The sequence below is a fragment of the Apis mellifera genome, linkage group LG13, assembly GCF_003254395.2.
Source record: "Apis mellifera strain DH4 linkage group LG13, Amel_HAv3.1, whole genome shotgun sequence".
In the NCBI taxonomy this organism is placed as follows: Eukaryota; Metazoa; Arthropoda; class Insecta; order Hymenoptera; family Apidae; genus Apis; species Apis mellifera.
The window spans coordinates 1,052,687-1,075,889 of record NC_037650.1 but is presented as its reverse complement, the minus strand read 5'-3'; the positions used below and the strand labels follow the sequence as shown (position 1 = coordinate 1,075,889).

At 16.6% G+C, this 23,203-nt stretch overlaps 2 protein-coding genes across 3 annotated transcripts in view; one reads left to right on the top strand and one right to left on the bottom strand.

Annotated features, from left to right (window-relative positions):
- Nucleotides 1–251: 251 nt before the first annotated feature.
- Nucleotides 252–23,203, bottom strand: part of LOC102656271 — a 38,486-nt gene continuing 15,534 nt past the window's right edge. The window contains exon 6 of the mRNA XM_026444636.1: nt 252–495. Within this exon, the coding sequence (XP_026300421.1) occupies nt 481–495 (15 nt within the window). The 3' untranslated portion in view covers nt 252–480. The remainder of the gene's footprint in view (nt 496–23,203) is intronic.
- LOC727578 lies at nt 456–23,061 on the top strand. Of its 2 annotated transcripts, none has more exons than XM_026444632.1 (4): nt 456–593; nt 18,053–18,312; nt 21,355–21,474; nt 22,409–23,061. In XM_026444632.1, exons 1-4 carry the CDS (start codon nt 564–566, stop codon nt 22,971–22,973), a joined length of 975 nt encoding a protein of 324 aa, XP_026300417.1. In that variant the 5' UTR covers nt 456–563; the 3' UTR covers nt 22,974–23,061. The 2 variants fall into 2 exon arrangements, with proteins under 2 accessions (XP_026300417.1, XP_001123287.3); XM_001123287.5 differs by lacking the exon at nt 456–593 and adding an exon at nt 7,510–7,661.

Here is a 23,203-nt window from a genome sequence, read left to right as displayed (position 1 = left end):
CATTTATTAGCACTTTATAATAAAATAGTAGTGATTGAATAGCTTAGAATATTTATGAATTATTATATATCTTTAAAAACTTCTATTGTTATAAAAGAAAAAATATTCTTAGAATCTATAAAATTTATTTTTCTATATATATTTTACATAATTAAATTTTTTTGTGCTATATCTGAGTATTTTTGAAATATTAAATAAAATTATTAGTAAAATTTATTAAATAAAATTATATAAACAACAAGAAATTATATTTTATATATCTTACACATAATTTTATTACATAAAATTATACCGTTATAATACGGATATGTAAAATACACAATCATATTATGATCCGTAAAGGAGAATTGCGAAGGCGTAAGTCCGGTCTGCTCTCCCAAGTACGGATACGTAGATTTTCTTACGTAGGCTTTTAACTGTGATTCAACTTCAACTTGGTTGCGGTGGATCAGTCAGCAATTGTGATTAGACTTGGAAGGATTATATGTTATATCTCTACAAAGTAAAAACAATTTTATTTCTAATATTTTTTTGATATTTATCTATCATAATTTCAATTGAAAATGAAAATGCTATTGTTATTGTTTTTTGTGGTAAGTATTTCTTATTATTTTTATTATTTATAAATTTATATTTATTTCTATATTAAAATATAAAACTAAAAAAATACACAAAAGAATGTTATAGAAATTTAAATATATAATATCTATATATTTATTTGAATAGTTTTTATTTATTATTTTTTATTATTTAAACAATGAAAATTTCTGTTTTAATTTAAGAATATTTCAATTTATAAATAAAATATTTTTAATAAAACAAAATTATTTTTTTGATATTATATTTTGATAAAACATTGGTACAATATATTTATTATATTCAAACATTTTAAAAATTATAATATGTATAATGTATAATATATGTATACATATTATACATATAATTTTATTTATATTTTATATATAATTATTATTTATATAATTATATAAATAATATAAATAATATAAATAATTATATAAATAATAAATAATTTTATTTATATTTTATATATAATTATTATTTATATAATTATATAAATAATATAAATAATATAAATAATTATATAAATAATAAATAATAATAAATATAAATAATAGTGTATACTATATAATATATATATATAATATAGTATATACTATATAATAGTATATAATATAATATAATATTATATTTTATTAGTTGAACTTAGTAAAAAAAAATTTAATTATGTAGAATATTCTTATAAACAAAAAAAATTCTGATTAAAATGTTAATTATTTTAAACCTTATAAGAAAATTATTTAATCATTTTTCTACCACATTTTTTTTGTTAGTAAGCAAATAATTTTTCTGTATTCAATTTCTAATAAGAATTTTCATAATTTTAATTAACATGGTAATTTTTAATGTATATATATTTATATAATAATGCTTTTTAATTTTATATTTGAAATATAGTTGCCTTCATATTCTTAAACAAAATTTTTAATCAAATAAAATGATTAAAAATGTATAAAAGAAAAAAATAAATTTTTCGTGGAATAATTATTTAATTTTCAGTATTTTTATTATAATAATAAATAGATAATTTATACATAATTTTTATTATAATATTGTGATTTTATGAAAAGAAAAAATTGATTTCCATGTAGTAAATTATATTATTTTATTTAATTATTATTAGTTATTTTATTTAATTATTTAATTTATTAGTTATTTTATTAGTTATTTTATTACTTATTTAACACATTGTATCTTTTTTAAAAGAAATTAAGTTCTATTTGAAATATGTTTTTAATTATTATTAAAAATAGTTCATAAGATATTTGCATATAAAAACTCAAATAATATAATCGTTATTAATTAAAATTTTTATGTAATTTTCTCTTAACGATATATTTATGCAATTTTCAAACATTTATTTTTTTCATTATATATAAGATGATTCTTGCAACAAACTATGTATTTGAATTAAAAGCGAGATTAAAAAAAATCGCAATATTTATCAAGGTCTATAATGTGACGCATTATTGCAAATGCGTATAAAGCAATTGCAAATATATTTTTCTGTATAAGTTGATCTAAAGATTTTATTATTATATTTTTAATTTTCTTATTTTTTCTTCTTATTATTGAAAATAATTGTTAATATATAATTAATTATATGGTAACTGAATTTTCAAATAAATAACAAATTAGGGATATAATTAAATATAAAATGATATAAATATACACGATGATTATAATATAAAATTTTATATAAAGGAAGATTTTAAGCAATGTATTATAAAATTTATTATAAAATTTGAATTAATAATTAACTATCATCTATATAAAAAATATTAATATATTTCGACATTTTTGAAGGATCGAATCTAAAAAACAAAACAAAAAAATAATAATAATAAAAATTGATATAAAAATAATTGATTAAATTTATTTATTAAATTAAATTTTCATTAGATGAAGTAAAGATAAAAACAATAATAGTAATGCAAAAATAGAGTTGCCTCAGAGTTCTTATTTCATTTGTAAACTTAAATTCGTTATAACTTAAAAATTAACCTTAATTGATATTTTTATATCAATTTTTATGTTTGTTTCAATTTCTAAAATCAATCTTTCATGAATATTAACATATACATAACATATATACACACGCAAGTTTACTGATTTAAAATCAATCAAATTTATAAATTTTCTATAAATATTATATGCTTCTTTAAAAATATTAAAATATTATAATATAATATTCATAATATTTTATATTGTCAGATGTATTTAATCTCCAACTTATAAACATTTTGCAATATCATATATCTTGTAATATCATATTCAATAATTTCAATGTTATTAATTTTTACTATTATTTTAAGAATATTGTTATAGCTTTTTTAAAAATTATTTTTTAATATGATAAATTATATAATTTAACCAAACATAATTTGAAATGAAATGTTTTATAAAATATAAATATCTAGTAAAATTTTAACAATTAATTTGTTTTTATTAGTTATATATATTTTATATTTAAGCACAATTATTAATTATAAAATAAAAAATATACATTAAAAAATTCATAAAAAACATACATTAAAAATTATAATAAATAAAATTATTAAAGAAATATTATGTCTTAGAATATATAATGAATAAAAAAAAATTAAAAAAAATATAATTTTATTTAAAAGATGTCTTTATTATAAATCTTATTATATAATAATTATCTATAAAAAAATTTTATATATTTTATTATATTTTTTATCAAATGAAAAAATTTATAAAGAAATTTCTTGCATCTTTTAAGAATTAAAAAAATTATATAATATATAGATAATATAATATATAGATAATATAATTATATAATATATAATATATAGATTATATAATATATATGTAATATATATATATAATTATATGGTTATTTCAAAGAAAAGAAAAAATAATAAATTCATTTCAGAAAATATAGAATTTAAAATATAATATATTTATATATTAATAAATAAAATATATTTATTATAGTATTATAAAATGTTTAATATATGTTTAAATTGCTCATAAGAGAACATAATAAAAAGTATTAAAATTTTAGATGTCAATTTAATGTTATATTAATATTTTGCTTATTTTTTGAATTCATAAAAATATTTAATTCTTTGAATATTATTCTATAAACAAATAAAATTGTTTAAAATATATGTGATTTCAAAAAAACTGACAAATGAAATTAAATTTATAAATTTAGCATTACACTAAATTATTCATTTTATATTATATGTTTCTGGCATATATAAATATAAATACAATTGTAAAATAATAATATAAAATGTAATAGTAATATAATATGTATTATTGAATAATTATTAATTTTTTTTAAATTCATCATAATCTGATCTTAAAATAAAGAAAAAAATATGTAATTCTATTTTTAATAAGTTACTTTTTTTATATAAATTATATATGCATATCATAGCCGTTAAAAAATCATGCATCAAATTACACTATTCTATATATATACTCTATATATATATATATATATATATGGTATAGTTGATCTTATTTTGTTACATGTTTCACAGATTATTGATGTTTATTTTTTTTTGATAATATACAAATATATTATATATTTTATATATAGCTTATTATTATTATTAAATTGTTTTAAACTTGTTTTGTTTTAAATTAATATATAAAAAAAAATTTTTTTTAAATTTTTAATATTTCCATGAAATAAATAAATCAAAAAGTAATAATAAAGAATATTTGAGAATAAAAACATAAAACTTATCAAGAAAATATTAAAATGGAAAATATATACAATACTATATTCTATTATATTCTATTATATTTTAACAAGATTAATTGAGAGATTATATTTCTGATTTTATCTATTTCCTGGTAATTGTTTGTTCTTTGTAATACATCGAAAGAAAAGAATACTGGTCTTTGTATGTTCTGTGAAATATTTGTTCTAAATATTTGTTTTCGTAAGATAATAAAGATCATTGAGATAAATATGAATTACTTACTACTATAATATAACAATAAGATATTACTATCAAATGAAAATTATATAAATTAAATGTTCATTTTAATAAACTTATTTTATTTAAGCTTTATTTATATTCAATATATAATTTATTAAATAATTTTGTTATATTTTTTTACCAAAAAGAATAACAAATGAATGAAAGATTTTCATAAAATATAATTATAATTATTTTATAAAAATATTGTTTTTATAAAATAATATGAACTTTTTTTTATTATATAAAAATATGTATTTTAATTTTTTAAAATTTAATATACTTGATTTTAAAATTTTTGAAAATTGTTACATAAAAATTATTTATTCAAATTTTACTGTTATTAAATTATGTTTTTATTAATGAAAATTATTAATAAATTTAAAATTTATATGAAATATTTGAAATATCATTAAAAAATATATAAAGACAAAATTTTCTCTAGAAAAAATGATAAAATATTATATTTTTAAATAAAATATATGAATATTTCAATTTTTTTTTTTAAATATTATTATTTAATTTATACTGATGAAATTTTAAATAAAATTAATAATAGAAATAAGTAGAATTTAATAAATCGAAAATTATCTAAAATATTCTACTTTCTCTTAACATTGATAGTATAAAGCAATACAATAACAAAAACTTGAATGAAAAAAGAGAAAATTTGAATAAACATTAACACGACATATGTAAAAAAGTTTCACCGACAAACATGATGCTTGATATATACGCACACAGTCACATCAATTAATCGTATACGAGACTCGACTCGTAAAAGTGAAAGCGATGTAAACGAAGGAGAAAATATGACCGTGAAACTGGACCAATTGATGCTAAAAAGATAAAATGAATTTTCGTAAATATATAATTCGATCTTCATTTTTTGAAATTTCATATATGAAAGAAATTTAATATTGCATATCAAAATTCAAAAAATATTTATTTTAATAAAATTCAAATTTTTAATTTTGTTGAAATAAATAATTTTTGAATTTTTTATATACATTATTAAATTTTTTCTTAATATATAAATATAGATATATATATATATTTATTTATTTATGTAATAATTATATATTTAAATTAAATATTTAATTTTAATAAAAATATGAAATAAAAATAATGAAATAATGAAATAAGATAAAAATATTTTATATTATAATATTATATATATTAGATATTAGATAATATATATTAGCAACATTAGTGAAATTAGAATTTTATTTTGTAATTATTTTAAGATTTTCATAAAATTTGTATGAAAATATATATTAAAGTATTGAAAAAGTCTATGTTTATATAAATAGGATGGATCAGAATTTTATTAATTATATAATTTTGTAATTATTTTAAGATTTTTAAAATTTGTATAAAAATATATATTAAAGTGTTGAAAAAGTATATATTTATATAAATACTATGGATGTATTTATTAATTGACAATTAGATGCGCGTCATGTTTGTGTAATCATCGCAATGATCATTATTCAATAGCAATTTGAACTTCCTGTACAGGAATATTTATACATAGATAATTTCTCATCTGACCCTGATCAAACTATGCAATACTATTAAAATGCTCATGTAATCTGACATCTTAATATGCGTAATCAAATCATTGAATATTATTATATATTGTTTAATATTTGTTATATTAATTGTTATATTATTTATATTTTTTATTTTTATAAATAATATTATAAAATTATAGTGATAATTTTTTACTTTAATATAAATAATTATTTTATCATAAATATAATCATAATACTTTATCATAATATTTTGTATAAATATTTAATATTTACAATGATAATAAAGATATAGAATACAATTTAAAATACAATATACATAATACTTAAAATACATTACAAATATATATATAAAAGAATATTTTTTTCGACTTATATATATTTATTGTAATAATTTAAATCATAGCAATAACAGAATATGTAAAATTTGTAAAATATAATATATTCTCATATAATATATAATATATAATCATTAATTATATAAATAACTTTTTTTATCGAAAAAATAATTTAAAATTTTATTAAATTTTTTTTTTTATGCTAAGGAAAGAATCTTTTTTTTTTTTTAAGGAAAGAATTAAGAAATTATTGATTAAAAACAGAAAAGTAAATATGTATAAATAATTCATCAATATTTCAAAAATATGAATAAATATATTTTACAATAATTACATAATTGATATATGAATATATATACATATTTTTTAATCTAAAATATATAATTTAAAAAGATATAATTTATAAAAATCTAAGATATAATTAATTTAAGAATAAAAAGAAAATGAGTTATATTGATATTTAAATGCATTACAAAAACATCTGTTTCTCTTTCTTAGTTTATATCAGATACAAAAATAGAAAAATATTCATTATCTTTAAATAGAAAACTAGGTGAAAATGATTTTATGCGTGACAAACAATGTCAGTTCCTTGAAAAAGTAGGAGAACGTTTATAAAGAAAAGAGTGGAGATCTATAGAGAATGGTTGGCGATAGCTTTGAAAATACAAAGCATCATATCGTCTCAGTCCCTATATTGCGTTTGCTCTGTTCACTTCGTTCATATTCGTGCGAGTGATTCACTATAATATATATCGTTTATTTCTTTGTTTTATTTTTTATTTATTTTCGTTTTTATTTATTAGTGAATAAAATGGAAAAAATGAAGAACATGTGTATTAAAATATCATTTTTGTTTTAATTTTTCCTTTGTTTTAATTTTACAGAAAATTAAATATATTTTTTTAGTTACAAAGAATAAATTTCTCATAATACGTTTAAAATAAATTCTGATTTCTTGTTTTGTCTCATTCTTTATATTATTTGTATAAAAGTAAAAGCTCGTAATATTAATATTTTTAATCATTAATCGTGAAAATTAATCTAATCATTAATTTAATTAATTATTTTTAAAAAATATTATTGAAAGATGTACTATATATAATTTTATATATGATCTCAATAAAGAAAAATAGAATGAAAAAGAATGAAATAATAGCACGCTGATATAATTCTACTTCAATTTTACAATTATTGTAATAATTATGTTTTTGTGGATATTAAACTATTTGAATTTATTAACGGTAAGCTATATAGTTTTATTTAATTATAATAGACACCACATTAATATGTAATATATTAACATATTATTTTTAACATATTAACATATATGATAAGAAACATGTGAGATATTTTAGAAATCAATTCTAAATATTGAAAAAAGAAACAGAAATTTATATGCAAAAATGTCTATTAGGGCTTATTTTTGAAGTTATAAACAATTAAATCTTAATCGATATCAATAATAGTCAATCAATCTTAATCAATAATAATTATGTTATTGTATCGCTTGTTGATGTTATATTTCTTATTTAACCAAATTTTTCAACAAAAAGTTTAAAGGATATATTAATATCATTTTGAATGCTTGAAATAAAAAATAATTACATATATTTATTTTTATAATAATGTATATATCTTAATATAATATTATAATATGTTATATGTATAAATTTTAGTATAATCAATTATATATATGAAAAAAATATAGATAAATATAAAAATATATATAAATACATCTTCTTTAAACTTTCTAATTAGAACAAATGATGATCATAATATTATGATGCACATTGATCGATTGATTCGTTCTATTTTCATATTATTTTATCATTATTATTTTCATTTTATTTTTAATGTGAAATTAAATTTTAATATAAACTTAAAAAAAAATTTCAACAGAAAAATTTTTATATGTCAATTTTTATATTTATTTCAATATAAAATCAAAAATTAATTTTCTGAAACATTTTAACATATTTCTTAATATCCTATATAACATAATATAATATGTTCAAAAAATAAATTATAATTTGATATTATTTTTAATTTTATTTTTTTATCATATTCATATTTTTATATGTATATTCTTATTAATTCTGTATATTAAGAAATTATATTAAACTATATTAAAACTATAAGAAATGTATAATTTTTCTATGATAATCAATTTAAATAAGTATAATTTAAATAAACTTTCTTTACTGATAAATTTCAATAATAGAATTGTTTTAAACAGAATTAAGTAGAATTATATTAAAAAACAGGATTTTCTGATAAAATATGTTGAATGAATTTAATAAGAGAATTCAATGACAGAATTTATTACCTATAATTAATATTTGTCGTACATAATTATTATAGAAATGAAATAAAAGATTATATTTCGAAATTATACAGAAAAGGATCGAGTGATATTACGAAAATCTACTTTTTAAGTAAACTTTTTATCTTTTATAATAATATAATAATATAAAAATTAAATATAAAAATTTTAGTCTATTTTTTTTAAAGCACAATTTTTAATGCACTAATCGATTCAAGTCATTACTTCAATAAAACATTACTTAAACAATTTATATTAAAAAATTGTTAAAAAATATATTAAATTTAATTTAATATAGAAAACAGAGATATAAAAGATATAAAAGATATAAATATACAAATAATGTGTTGTTTTTTTCCTAAAATTTTGATAATCATATTATATAATTATTTAAGTATTATAGAATTATTTTTTTTATATTTTTTTTAAATTATAATATTTAATTTTAATATTTATTTATAATTAATATCTCTTAATATGTTATCATAAGTAGGTATTAGAATTTTATGTATTATTATTATATTTTATTATTTTTTTTTAAGTATCTCTTAGTATATTAAAATATTTTTAATATTGGAATATTACTTTTTTTGTTTAATATGTATAAAAATATTAGAATTTTTTTTCTATGTTGTAAATATGCATTAAAAACATATAAAAGTTTGTTTATAACATCGAGAAATAAAATAAAACTTTATTAAAAGTAATTATAATTTAAAACCTTATATTTATATTTATTAAAAATTAAATATTAAATATTAAAAATTCGTTTAAAAACAAAAAATACAATAAAAAATATAAAATTAAATATTTTATTCTTATTTCTCTATATATATGTATATAATATATTATCTTGAATTTTATAAAATTTTGTAAATTATTTTATTAAATTATCATATAATTATAAACTTTTATTTTCTTATTTTTTTGAAAGTCTTATAATTTTTTATTTTCCTCTTTCCTTATTTTAAATCAATTATATTAAATTTGATCATAGTTTGTTATATATTTTAAAATATTATAATAAAATATAATAAATGAAAGAGTACACATAAAAATACAAAATATATAAATATTTGAATTTATAATACTTAATATTTATATATGTATATATAGAGTATTATTCGTGGCAATTTTTAGAGTGCAATCTTTATAAATTGTAAAAATTGAAAAGAATTGATATACAAAAATGCTTGGTTAACACTTATTTATTAAGTTATAAGCAATTTAAATGTGCATTAAATAAAAAAATAAAAACAAAGCGAGCCAGTAATATAGCAGTTAGAGCTGTCTTCTAGAAGACAGTCATCTAGAACTTTATTATCTTTTCTTTGCCTAACTTTGTTTAGCAAATTTACATTATTTATAATTTAATAAATAATATGAATTTTTTGAAGCTTGAAATGACAATCAATTCTATATTTGTTTCGACTTTTTGACTTGAAATATAATATATTATACAAATATATTATAATATAACAACATATATATATATATATATATATATATATATATATATATATTAATATATTATTGATGATGTTAATATATTAACAATCTTTATAGTATATATATTTCATTACAAATGTTTTAGATTTTCTATATAATTTAATTTAATTTTCTTTTATATTCTATTATAATCAAAGTCTAATTAATAATAATAAATATTACATTAGGAATGAAAATTTTATTTTGCATGTATATATTTACAAAAGAATTTAGTACGCGCTATTTCTACGACAAAGTGCTATTGATTAAAATATACGAATAATTAATACAACGTGTTATGCATGTGAATTTAAAATAGTGAAGGCTGTAATTCAAAATAAGAAATGAAAGAACTCATGATGAATATCAATGCTAAATAATAAATAAGATTATTGTTGTCACATTTAATACTAAAGTAAAATTATTTCAATTAGATATGATATCGTATGGAATAATAAAAAAGAAATTAGAAAAATTATCAGTAATTTTATTATAAAGAAATAATTAATATGTAATAAAATAATTTATAATAATAGATAGTAAATAATCATATTTATAAAATATAGTATTATTTATAAAATAAAATTCATATTTATAAAATTCAAAATAAAATATTCAATTAAATATTGTTGATTTTCAATTAAAATAGTTTTATTATATTTTTCTGATTAACAAAATTAACAATGAAAATAGGGTAAAAAAAAATATTGTTATACAAGTATTTAAATTAAATGTATAATTTATATAGCGATACAATTTGATTGAAAACTACAATCGTATTTAAATTAATTATAATTTCATATTTTCTTGTATTATCAAAATTTTTTCTTTTATTGAGAAATATAAAAGATTATTATTATAAATAATTTCTTTTTGTGATAATGTTTAATAATAAATCATTTTTTAAAATTACTAAATAACTACTAAAGTATCGTCTATACAATCTGTGCCCAGTCATAGCATTTTTATTGTTACCTTTCTCTTGCTTCCGTTGTCCTCAATATTGAAGATCTCATTATTCTTTGCGACAGTAAGTCTTCTTTAGTCATTAATAATGCAATATTAAAGCCAAATACTAAAAGCATTTTTCTATTAAAAAATTAAAATAGAAGTGCAATTAACCTAAAATTAGCATAGATAATAAAATATTAGCATAAATAATATAATATTTTTATTTCATATTTATACATATTTTCATATTAATATCATGTTTATATCAAAAATATATAAATATATAAAAAATATATAGTAAATATATAGTATAATAAATTATTTAATTTTTTCACATATACATATTTTATTATACATATTTTTATAATAATAAAAATAAATTCATTTTTAATCTTAAAAAATATAATAAGATATATTATATATTACAATGCCAATTTATATAGCTAATTTATTATAATCATTTTAACATTTTATTTAATTATCAAACTCAATTTATTAGAAACAGTTATAATATTTGTATAATTTATATTTATCATAAACTGTATATAAATTTAATATTATATTATATTATTGTTATGTTATTATATTATATTATGTTATTATATTATTATATTATATTATTATATTTATGTTATGTTTCTTACAAACAATTATTTGTAAAAACAATATGAAATTTATTTGAAAAACTTATAAAGTATTGTTTACATTTGTTTACATTTATTATTTTCTTCTGATATATTAAAGTTATTAGAATCATCAATATATATATGGACATATTTTTAATACAATTATTATTTTAACATTTATTATTATTATTACCATCATTATTATTATTATTATCATCATTATCATTATTATCATTATTATTATATCTATTTTTTTAAATTCGATGAATTTAAATATGTTATCTAGATTTCTTTCGCAAATTTTAGCTCAACTTCTTTGGAAAAAAAATTTCAATATTTTTTTTTTTTTGAAAATTCATCTTTTTGAAAGAAATTTTTAACGATTTTTTCTTTTAAGATATTATTAGCAAATCCAATTCATTAAAAAAGGAAATCTTTTTTTGTAAATAATAATCACATTAACCTTAAATTTCATCAAGTTTAACTTTTTTGAATAGAAATTTTTTTTGATATTCAATGAAATTTATTTTTGAAATAAATATATACTTTTGAACAAATATTTACAAAAAAGATATCATTTATTTTAATGATTTTTTAATATAATATCAAGATTTAAACAATATTAAAATTTCATCATTTGAACAATATTAAAAAGCAAATGCCAATCGTCATTCATTAAAGAGCTATGAGCCAAGAAAATTTAAATTTTCCAAGTATTATTTAACATATATAAATCTAATATTTTTATTTTCTTTTCTTATTAAAATCTATGCTATATTAACATTTTGATATATGGATTTATATTCATATATAACTCTGACAAGATTGACTTCAATGATAACTTATAAAAAAAAACTAATTTATACTTAATAAATCCTTGTTTCCCATTATATTTCCATTATGACCTTAATTTTAAAATCAAATTTTTTATTATTGCATAGTATTCTATTCATAAGAATAAAAAATTTCAAAGAAATTATGGATTAATCATTCTTTTGAAGAAAAATTAATTTTTTAAATTTTTATTTTATTTATTTTTTAAATAATTTTTTATATTTTTCAATTAATTGCAAAAAAAATAGCATTCATTGTGAAACACACAGATATTTTAAATCTATCTAAAAATATATTTCATATTATAAGTTAGTTGTTATGGAGCATAGAAATTTCTAAGAGAGCTTTCGTATGTAAATATAATGTGTATTTAGATAAAATTCATAATATTTTAAGTATAATAAATCTGTACATAAACATTTCGTTAAGGCTAAAACTAAATCTAATATATTGATTTTTAATCAGTTATACCAAATCGAAATAACAGTAAGCCTCTCATAAATCCTGAATACACAATTACATTTGAAAAGAAATAAAGAAATAATAATTTCACATAAAATCAGTACGGCCAAAATCAAATCAAAAAAATATAAATTCCAAAAATAAAAAAAGCTCCGGATTCGAACTATGTAATATAAGACAAAAAATAATTTCGATATTAAAGAAATTCATGTTATTAGAAATACTAAATGATTGTGAAATATCTAAAACTTTTATATGAAGAAAAAACATCAATATCGATATTTCTAGAAAATATATTGAATGTATAAACTATACAAAAGCATTGAAAACTAGAAATTAATAAAAACGAATATAGTTCAAAAGTAAATAATAAAGTGAAAATTCTTTCTAAAAATACAAAGCATACAAAAAAATTATCAGATATTTGAAAATACTAAACACTAAATTTCACATATCAATTCAAATAAAAAAAGATTATAGAATTGTTCTACACAATATACATTATTCAGCAATTTAAGTAAACTGAAGAAATAATTATTGATACTAAAACATGATATAATAAATATATTTAACATCAAACATAACACATAACAAAACCTATCAATCATTGTCACACATTTTTTATTAATTTACAACAGAAACATAATAATAAAGAAATATACCAAATAAAGATGCTAATAATCTTTTTCTAAAAAAAAAAATAGTACAATGTAAAAGATGTCAACAATACAGATACATAACAATACTGTAATCCAACTTTCACTGAAATGTTTAGGTATACACTATCAACTGCATGAAATCAGCTGATATTTCAGTAAATGCACACTAGAAGATGATTATCTTGCCGATTATAGAAGTCACTTCTATAATTTATAAGGAACTGCAATAATATAAATTTCCAACACAAAGACCCAATATATATCCAATATATCCAATACCGTATAATCGAGAATATATATGAATATAATACATTAATAACGAACGATGATTAATAAATAATCAATAAATATTAATTCATCTATGCAAAAATAATCAAATAACGATTCTAAAGATCATCGATAACCATCGACAAACGACATAATACTGTGAACAACAATTTCAACATCTTCGTACAGATTATAGAAAAACTTTTCAAAAATTAGAGCAAATTCTAATAGAATAAAACGAACAAATGAACCTGCTAATTCTATTGATAAATATTAAAAATAATAAAAATAACTTATAAAATATATCATTTTATGGAATGCAAACTGATTCATATATCACAAATATAAATTAGAAACTTTCATCATTTGTCAAAAAATTTCAAATTGTATTTGTTATCGATATTCATTTCATTTTAAAAAAAATTATTAAAAATAAAAGGCTATAACATATATACAATATAATCCGTGCTGCAGAACACATGGTGATATTGCCATAATAATCAAATTTATTATAAAACACCACATACTCTTTCACCACTTACAATCACGATTACCTAATCGTAACTATGATTAATTAACGAACATAATATTACAGAATTAGCATAGCTCTATTATATCATCAATATGCTTATTTAAATATACAATTTCTAAAGAAAATTTTAATATTTTTTTTGTAAGTCTAAATAATAAATTGAATCTCTAATACGAGGCGATTTGAACACAAAAAATGACTTCTGGGATTCGGGAATCATAAATCCAAGAAATAGAGAAAATTATTAACTTTTATTTTTATTTATTAACAAATTAATAAATAAACTAATACAAAAATGCCGAAGAATCCTCTGACACGAATAAAATATCAAATCTCTCTCTCGATATTGTCAAAAGTCTCTCACTTCGTTATATATAAAACATATTCTAGTACTGATCTTTCATTTAACCATCATTGCAATCCTAATATATCTAATAATTGACACATCACAGGCTTTTTATAATAAATATACAAACTGAACAATAATACACTCTTCCGTCAAATCAATGTCTCAATTATAATATTCTTTACTAAAAACAGAGAATGATGTAAAAGAAACAATGGAATATCTAAGAAGTTATATCATAAAAGCAGTTAAATCTGCAACTCCTGCAACAGTTTCATTATTCCTATATTTTCATTATTCCTGTTCCATTATCTAGAATTCATTATAAAACAGATTGCTGAAAAGAAAAAAACTAAGAAGAATATAACAAAACATATAGTTTTTCCTAATAACAAAAGATTATTGAATAGAGTAATCAAGAAACTCATTTGATTATTAACATAAAAATGAATCCTTCAGTGAATATTTAAATAACTAACTAAAGAAACTAATTATTTCCTCATGAAAAGTATTCAAAAGGATCATAAAATCACAAATAAAAATTTGAAATCAATAGAATGCTAGGCTAGGAGTTCTCAAGAAAAGGCACATTCAGTACTTTTTTACTAAAATATTTAAATTCTTTCTCACAAATTCTCAAACAACAGAATCTGAAATTCAAGAGTATTTGCAAGTTCTCTATCAGTTTTCCTATCACATCATATTTGAAGAAATCAAATTAATATATAAGTTTATATATATAAATATAACAATTTAATGTAACTATAAATTATTTCATGCCACAATATAATGTCAAGAAATTTATTTATAATTCCATGAGAAAAATTGATTGTAAATATCTTAAATCATTAAAAAAAAAAATATTGTAAAGCACGATGCACCAGGCAATATCGAGAAAAATAAAAAAATTCATAGTATCAATAGGCTATGGTGATATCTCTTTCTATTCATAAATAATGGAGCGAAAATGCGTCGAAGAAAAGAAAAATTAGATATATTTGAAAAGATACACTAATCATTTCCAATAAATTCGATTCATACATATTTTTAGTATTTTATTTTCCATTCGATGATTTCTTTATTTGTATTTTCGACAAAACTTTTTATATCTTTTCTTCTTTTTCTTTCTTACTTATTTAAATAATACCTTGCATTTCTAGAAATCTCTATATACGTATCACACATATATAACACATATATCAACTCAAACAATAAATTTAAATTAATAACTCATAAAATATCATTTTATCACTTCGAGTCACATCAACTATTTATATGAAGCCATTAATTAAATTGATACATCTTTCAACGTATATAGAGATATTTATAAATTTAAATAGCGTAAAAGAAAGCTAAAAAAAAAAAAAGAAAAAGAAAAAAATATATAGATTATATAATAGCAGATCATATCATTATTTATATAAAAAAATTTTCTTTGCAATTGACTAAAGAATATAAATAAATTATAATTAAAATGAATTTGAAAAGTAACTTTAAAAAAAAAATGCTTAAATTATAACCCAAAGATATCTTTGAAATCCAGAGTGATACGGTGCAATAAAAAAAAATTGATTTTTGTTTTCAAGTCAAAAGTATTTTTGCATGCACTTATATTTATATATCTTTTTGTGTTGATTATTTTTTTAGAATGATTCATACATAATATATTAACAATATTAACAATAATATTATCAATAATTTAACAATGATAGTAAAATTTCAAAAAAATGAAATAGATATACCTTTAGATACATGTGGATTTAGTATTCATAGGGTATGTGATTTGCTACAAAATATATATGTATATAAAAATCCACATTCTATGAATGGAATCTTCATTATCGGTATTTAAATACAGATCCTTTGTTGTCTTTTATTATAGATAGATGATATTGTTAAAAAAAACAATACGATTATAAAAATCTTCTATAGAAACAGCAATAAAATGAAAACATTGAGCTGGCAATAAAATGTCACTTGTATAGCGAACGAAAAGTAAAAATATATAAATGGCTAGTTCTGAATTTTAATATAATATACAATGTATTATAAATATATAACGTATAATATATATTTGTAAATATAAATGTATAATGCAATATATTTATATTGCTTAAAAAAAAAAAATTTATCATTTGAAAGTGAAGATGAAAATTCTTTTTTATCAAGTATTAAAATAAATATTTGAGAGAAAATATTTTCAACATTTTTTTTTACAGCTTTAAATAATCTTCATATTTATTTTTTATCTTACAAATTCTCAGGAAGAAGGAAAAATTTTTTGGAAAAAATATTTTACAAAAAAATTTATTTAATCCAAAAAAAATTTGATTTTAATGAAAGTTTATTAAAATATCGTTTTAAAAAGATAAAATTTTCAATATGTTCTACAAATATAAGTGTATTTTTTAAATCCTACAATTTTCAAATAAATTTTTAAATAAATTTTCAAATAATATAAATTTACAGAAGAATTTACAAAAAAAATGATCTTTAAGATACTAATATAGTATATAATAAAAACTTTTATTCTTCGCTATAAATAAAAAAAAAAGAGTTTTTTCTTTATTTCTAATTTTCGCATTCATATTCTCCACAATTATAAACAATTTTTTCTTGTTTTTCTTTTCCTAATTCCTTAATTTCTATTTTTTTATGTTTTTATTTCAAAGAATTAATCTTCTATTCACCATTTCATTTTATTTTTTATTTTATGATGTTTTTCGATCTCTAGATTTACTATTGTTCGCTCACTTTATTCTATAAATCTGTCTTCTTATTAATTCTTTTTGCAAGTATTTGTATTTAAAATTAATTATTTGTTTCTAAATCTTTTTTATGTTTCTGTAAACTTATTAATTGTTCATAATTGTTATTTCATTACAATTTAAATCACAATATAAATTATTTATATGATATATAAATATAATTTAATTGTTTTTTAATTTATCTTTTTTATTATGTTCAAATTTTATTATATTATTATATTTTATTTATCTTTTTTGTTTCATTTTCCAATATAATTGAAATAATTATATTGGATAATAATTGGATATATAATTCAACGTGTTTTTCTAACATTGATATAAAATAATTTTCGATTAATATATGTTCAAAATAAATGATGTTATTTTATCATTTCAGGTATTTACTTTATGCTTATCAACCAGTGGATTACAAGCAGAGAAAAGTGGTTGGAATTTTGATCCAAATACACAATATCACATTCAAACAGATGAAGGACCTGAAAGGTATTTTCGTTTTCAAACATTAAATGGACAATATAGAAAAGAAAAAAGATTAGTTGATGGAACAGTTATTGGTACAGAAGGCTGGTTAGATCCTCTTGGATATTTACGACTTAAAGACTATATAGCAGATAACAATGGATTTCGAATTTTAAGGTAATTATAAATAAGTAAATATATAATTATAATATTTCAGAAACGTTCCAAAAATGTATTTAAAAAATTATATTAAATATTTTAAAAATATAATATTGAATGTTATTATTTTTTTAAATCTATATAAAATAGAAATAAAAAAAAATTGAATAAACCATTTTTTTAAAATATACAATAATAATAACAATATCTTTATACATAATATCTTTAAATAATTATCAAAATAAATAATCATGATGCATCATTATTTTTATAAGAAGTAAAAAAAAAATCGTTTTATTGAATAAAAAATAAAAAAATAAAAAGTATTTTTTAATTTTTTACTTTATGTGCATATATATATGTGTGTAACATAATTATAATGAATACCTGGCAAAATATTCATTAAAAATAAATTTTTTAAATGCAAAATACTATGATATAAGTATAAAATATGTGATATGAAATATAAAGTTAATAATAATAAAAAAAATGGAATAATTTAAATTTTTGTATTATAAAGAAGAGATAGAATAAAAAATAAAATGGTAGTTGAAATAAAATATTTAATAAATAGAATATACAAAGATATAATAAATACAATTTTTTAAAATATTTGTTATCTAATATTTTGCGACATTTACATATTTAAATATGCGTTGATATTGAAGTATTGGCTGTACATTTAATTAAGATTTTGCTTTTTCATTATTTTTTTTTTGAAAAAAAAAAAATAAAAAATATTATGTATATTTTTATATATATACTTATAAATACTGAAAAACTATCATTATTTTTAATAAATAATAAGCTATGAAATTATGTATATTGATGTTGTAATGTTCAAATTATATAAGATTAGAAATAATTAAATCAGCACGAAAGCTTTGATTAGAATTAGAATAATTAAAGTATAGAGAATAGATATTATTCCTCAAATATTATTGATTTGGATCAATCAATATCAACAAACGAATATATTGATAAATATTATAAACTTACTTTTATATGAAATAGATCTTTAATAAATATTAAACTTATTTATAAAACTTTTTTATAAAATATATTTCAGAAAGATTAATATATTTGATATAATTAATATAATATATAATTGATATAATTGATATAATTGATAACTTGATATAAAAAAATTGAAAATAATAAATCTAATGTTAATTCTTTTTATTCGAAGATAGCAATTTAAACATATTTCTTATAAATAATAATAAATGAATCGCTTTAAATTCAATTATATAGCATTAGACTAATTACAAATCTCTCTATTTACGCAATACTTTTTTACGTAAGTTTTTTTTTATAATAATTCCACAGTTTCAATTTATACAATCTCATTTTACTTCTCATTTTTCTTTTTTGATGATTATTTTTGTACGAAAGAATAATTTAAATCAGATTAATAAAATTAATAAAAATTAATAAAAATTAGTATTAATAAAAAACTATAGATAGCAAAATTTAATAATTAAAATTAATCAATAAGTTGTTACAATAATTTATTATTCAAAGCATCAAATAACAGCAAATAACTATGCTAAACAGTTTAAGTTATATGAAAATTGAATCAAATGTAAACTATGAATAAATCTTATTCAAAATTTTTAAGTTATTTTTTCAACGAATTAATGTTAAGAATTAATGCTTACTAACATTATTACAATTATTATTAAAACATTTGAATTGACTATTACACTACAATTGAAAATAATTAAAATATAATAAAATATTAGATCATTTTTTAAAAATTATTAAAAATTATATTATTAAAATATATATAATATATAATATATATATATTAAATATTAAAAATTTTATTATTAAAAATATATATTAATTAAAATTTAAATGTTTTTTATTGAATGATTGAATTTTGTATTGTATTATTCAAGATATATAATTTAAAAAAAAATTTTTCTGTCCTTTAATTTTGGAAATATTTCAAAAAATATATATTCAATTCTATATTATATGTCTTTCAGTATAGAATATTATAAAAATAGTATATAGAATATTATAAAAAAAGTATAAATATGTCAAATATTTTTCGAGAATTTTCTATGCAAGTTTTATTAAAATCAATATATACATTCTATATATTACTTTATAAGAAGTATAACAATTTTTTATTCTTTTACGCAAAAAACTTGAGATCATTTTTAATTCCAAACTTTTTTCAATTTGTAATTTTTCGGTTAACTTTGATTAATAAAATTCATTTTCAATAATTTCTAAGAAAGATTAATATAAAATTTCTTAACAAATATATGATATCTTGTTTTATTTTCAACTTTTTGAATAGTTTTTTACATAAAACAAATTATGGAAAATTGGAAAATCAAATAATATTTTGTAAAGTGATAATATGTGATTTCATAGTATAGAAAATTTCAATAAATGTATTTCACTTTTCATTTAGTATATTAATATTATATAAATACATATTTTTCAATTGATAAATTTATTTGGATTATAAGTCACGAATAATATATAATATTTTTTGAATTGAATACCGAATTCGTCAATGGTCTGGTATGAAAAGTTTGAGTAAATATATTAAAAATTTTCTTGGTTTTTTAAATATATGTTTTGATCTTTTTGATCCCTTTCAAATTTATTATTGATAAATATCTTCAATTAAAAAGAAATTATGGAAAAAAAATTATTATGATTTATTGTAAAATATAATATATAATATAAATTATTTAAAATATAATATAATATAATAATATAATATATTATTATTATAATATATATTATTATATTATATATTATATTATATATTATATTATTTATAGTAATAATTTACATGAAATTTAATAAATGATATTATATTTAATACTTAATGTAATACTTATAATAATAATATACTTATATCGTTTATATATTAGAAAAGAAATATTTAACGTTGGAACTATATATTACATATTATTTTATATTAAAACTTTATATTATAAATTAAATAACAGATTTAAATTATATACTTTTATTACATAATTTTATTTATTAAATTTATCAATTATATTCTATTTTTTATGTTTTAATTAGATCAAAAATGGTATATGTGGGTAATAATAGACCTATTTATGATGCGGTAACAGAAGTGAAAAAAGTACCTACTCAAACTGGAATTCTTGTAAAACCAAGACGTCCACCAAATCCTTTCAGGTATTATTATTAATTTATAAGAATATAAATTTAAAAATATAATATTTAAACAGTAGTTTTTAAAGTATTTGAGTATTTTTGTAACATGAAAAATAGATGTAATTCTATTTGTTAAATTATTGCTAAATTATTAAATTGTTAAATTATAATTATTGTTAATTGTTAAATTAATAATATAAAATATTATTTTAATAATATTATATTAATTATTAATAATTATTAATATTATATTATTAATTAAATAAATTATTCATATTTATAAAATTTATAAAATTGAAGTCAAAAAAAACAAATTTGAATTCATTTCTTTTATAATTAACAAAAATATAGATAAACATATATTATTATTAAATTTAATATGTCAAAATATTATTGTAAATATTTGAAAAATTTGTGATAAAATTAAATTTAAAAATAATTTTCAAAAATTTAAATATATCCAATTATTGAATATTGTGATATGTACTATTAAAATATTTATGAATTATGAATATAATTAAGTAAATTATCACGATAAATATAATTAATACAATATAATATATAATCAATTATATTGAAAAAACTAAAAATTAAATACATATTCTATAAATTTTATGTAATTGAAAGATTTGAATCTAATAAAAATAAAATATAATATATATAAATTGTAAATTATGATTTTGCTTAATTATCTTTTGTAGTAACTTATTATTTCATTTTCAAAATAATATTTTACATTTTTTTTAAAATAAAATTATTTTTCGATATAAATAAAATATATATTAAATAATATGTATGTAATAATAATATCTATATTAAATATATAATAAAAAATATATTATTTAATTCAATTAAATTTATTTGTAAATAAAATAAAGAAATTTATAATTAAAAACCTTATTTATTATTTATTTTTTGTCAATAAGTATTAATATTAATAATTGTTTCTTTTCAGATCAAAAACAGAGAATGTTGTTCCAGTTTTTGATAATGATATCAATTCTGAATATTATGTCAGCACAACTGCCAAACCTCAAGCTAAATCTCCTACATTTACTTCTAATGATTATTATTACAATACCAATCCAACAAGTTTGTCTTCGGGATTACGCAATTTAAATAATTACTCTCAATCTCAAAATTATAATATTCTTCGCCATTCAAAAATGCCAATTAATCAACCCCATTTCCAATTATCAACAATTCATACAAGCAGTACGTCACAAAATAATCCAACAGAATTTCCTGAATTTGATGGAACATATAATGTTGCTAATGGATTTCAATATTATTTGAGAAGACAATATCATGAAGAAGAACAAGATTCAACTGGAAGTAATGTTGGTTCTTTTGGTTATATCGATCCATTTGGTATTAGAAGAGTAATTTATTATAAAACTGATCCGCAAAGTGGTAGTTTTTATCATAAAAAAAATAATAAATATGTCGGATTTGCGTCAACTCCTTATGATCTGTCACTGCCTAATTTGTACAGGCGTAATTTAAGATCTGTAAATTAATACATTTTTTCTCAATTCATTTTATGATAAATTTGGAATTTTTGTTTCATATAATTGGATTAATTATTATTTGTAACTGAAATCTATTTTGACATTTCTTTTTTTTTCATATGTTGTTAATAGTACAAAACGAAAAGAAATTGTACAAACTTTTGTTATATATACATTAAATAAGATAAATATCGATAATATGGATCTTAATTTTAAAAATATATTAAAGACAAAGATTT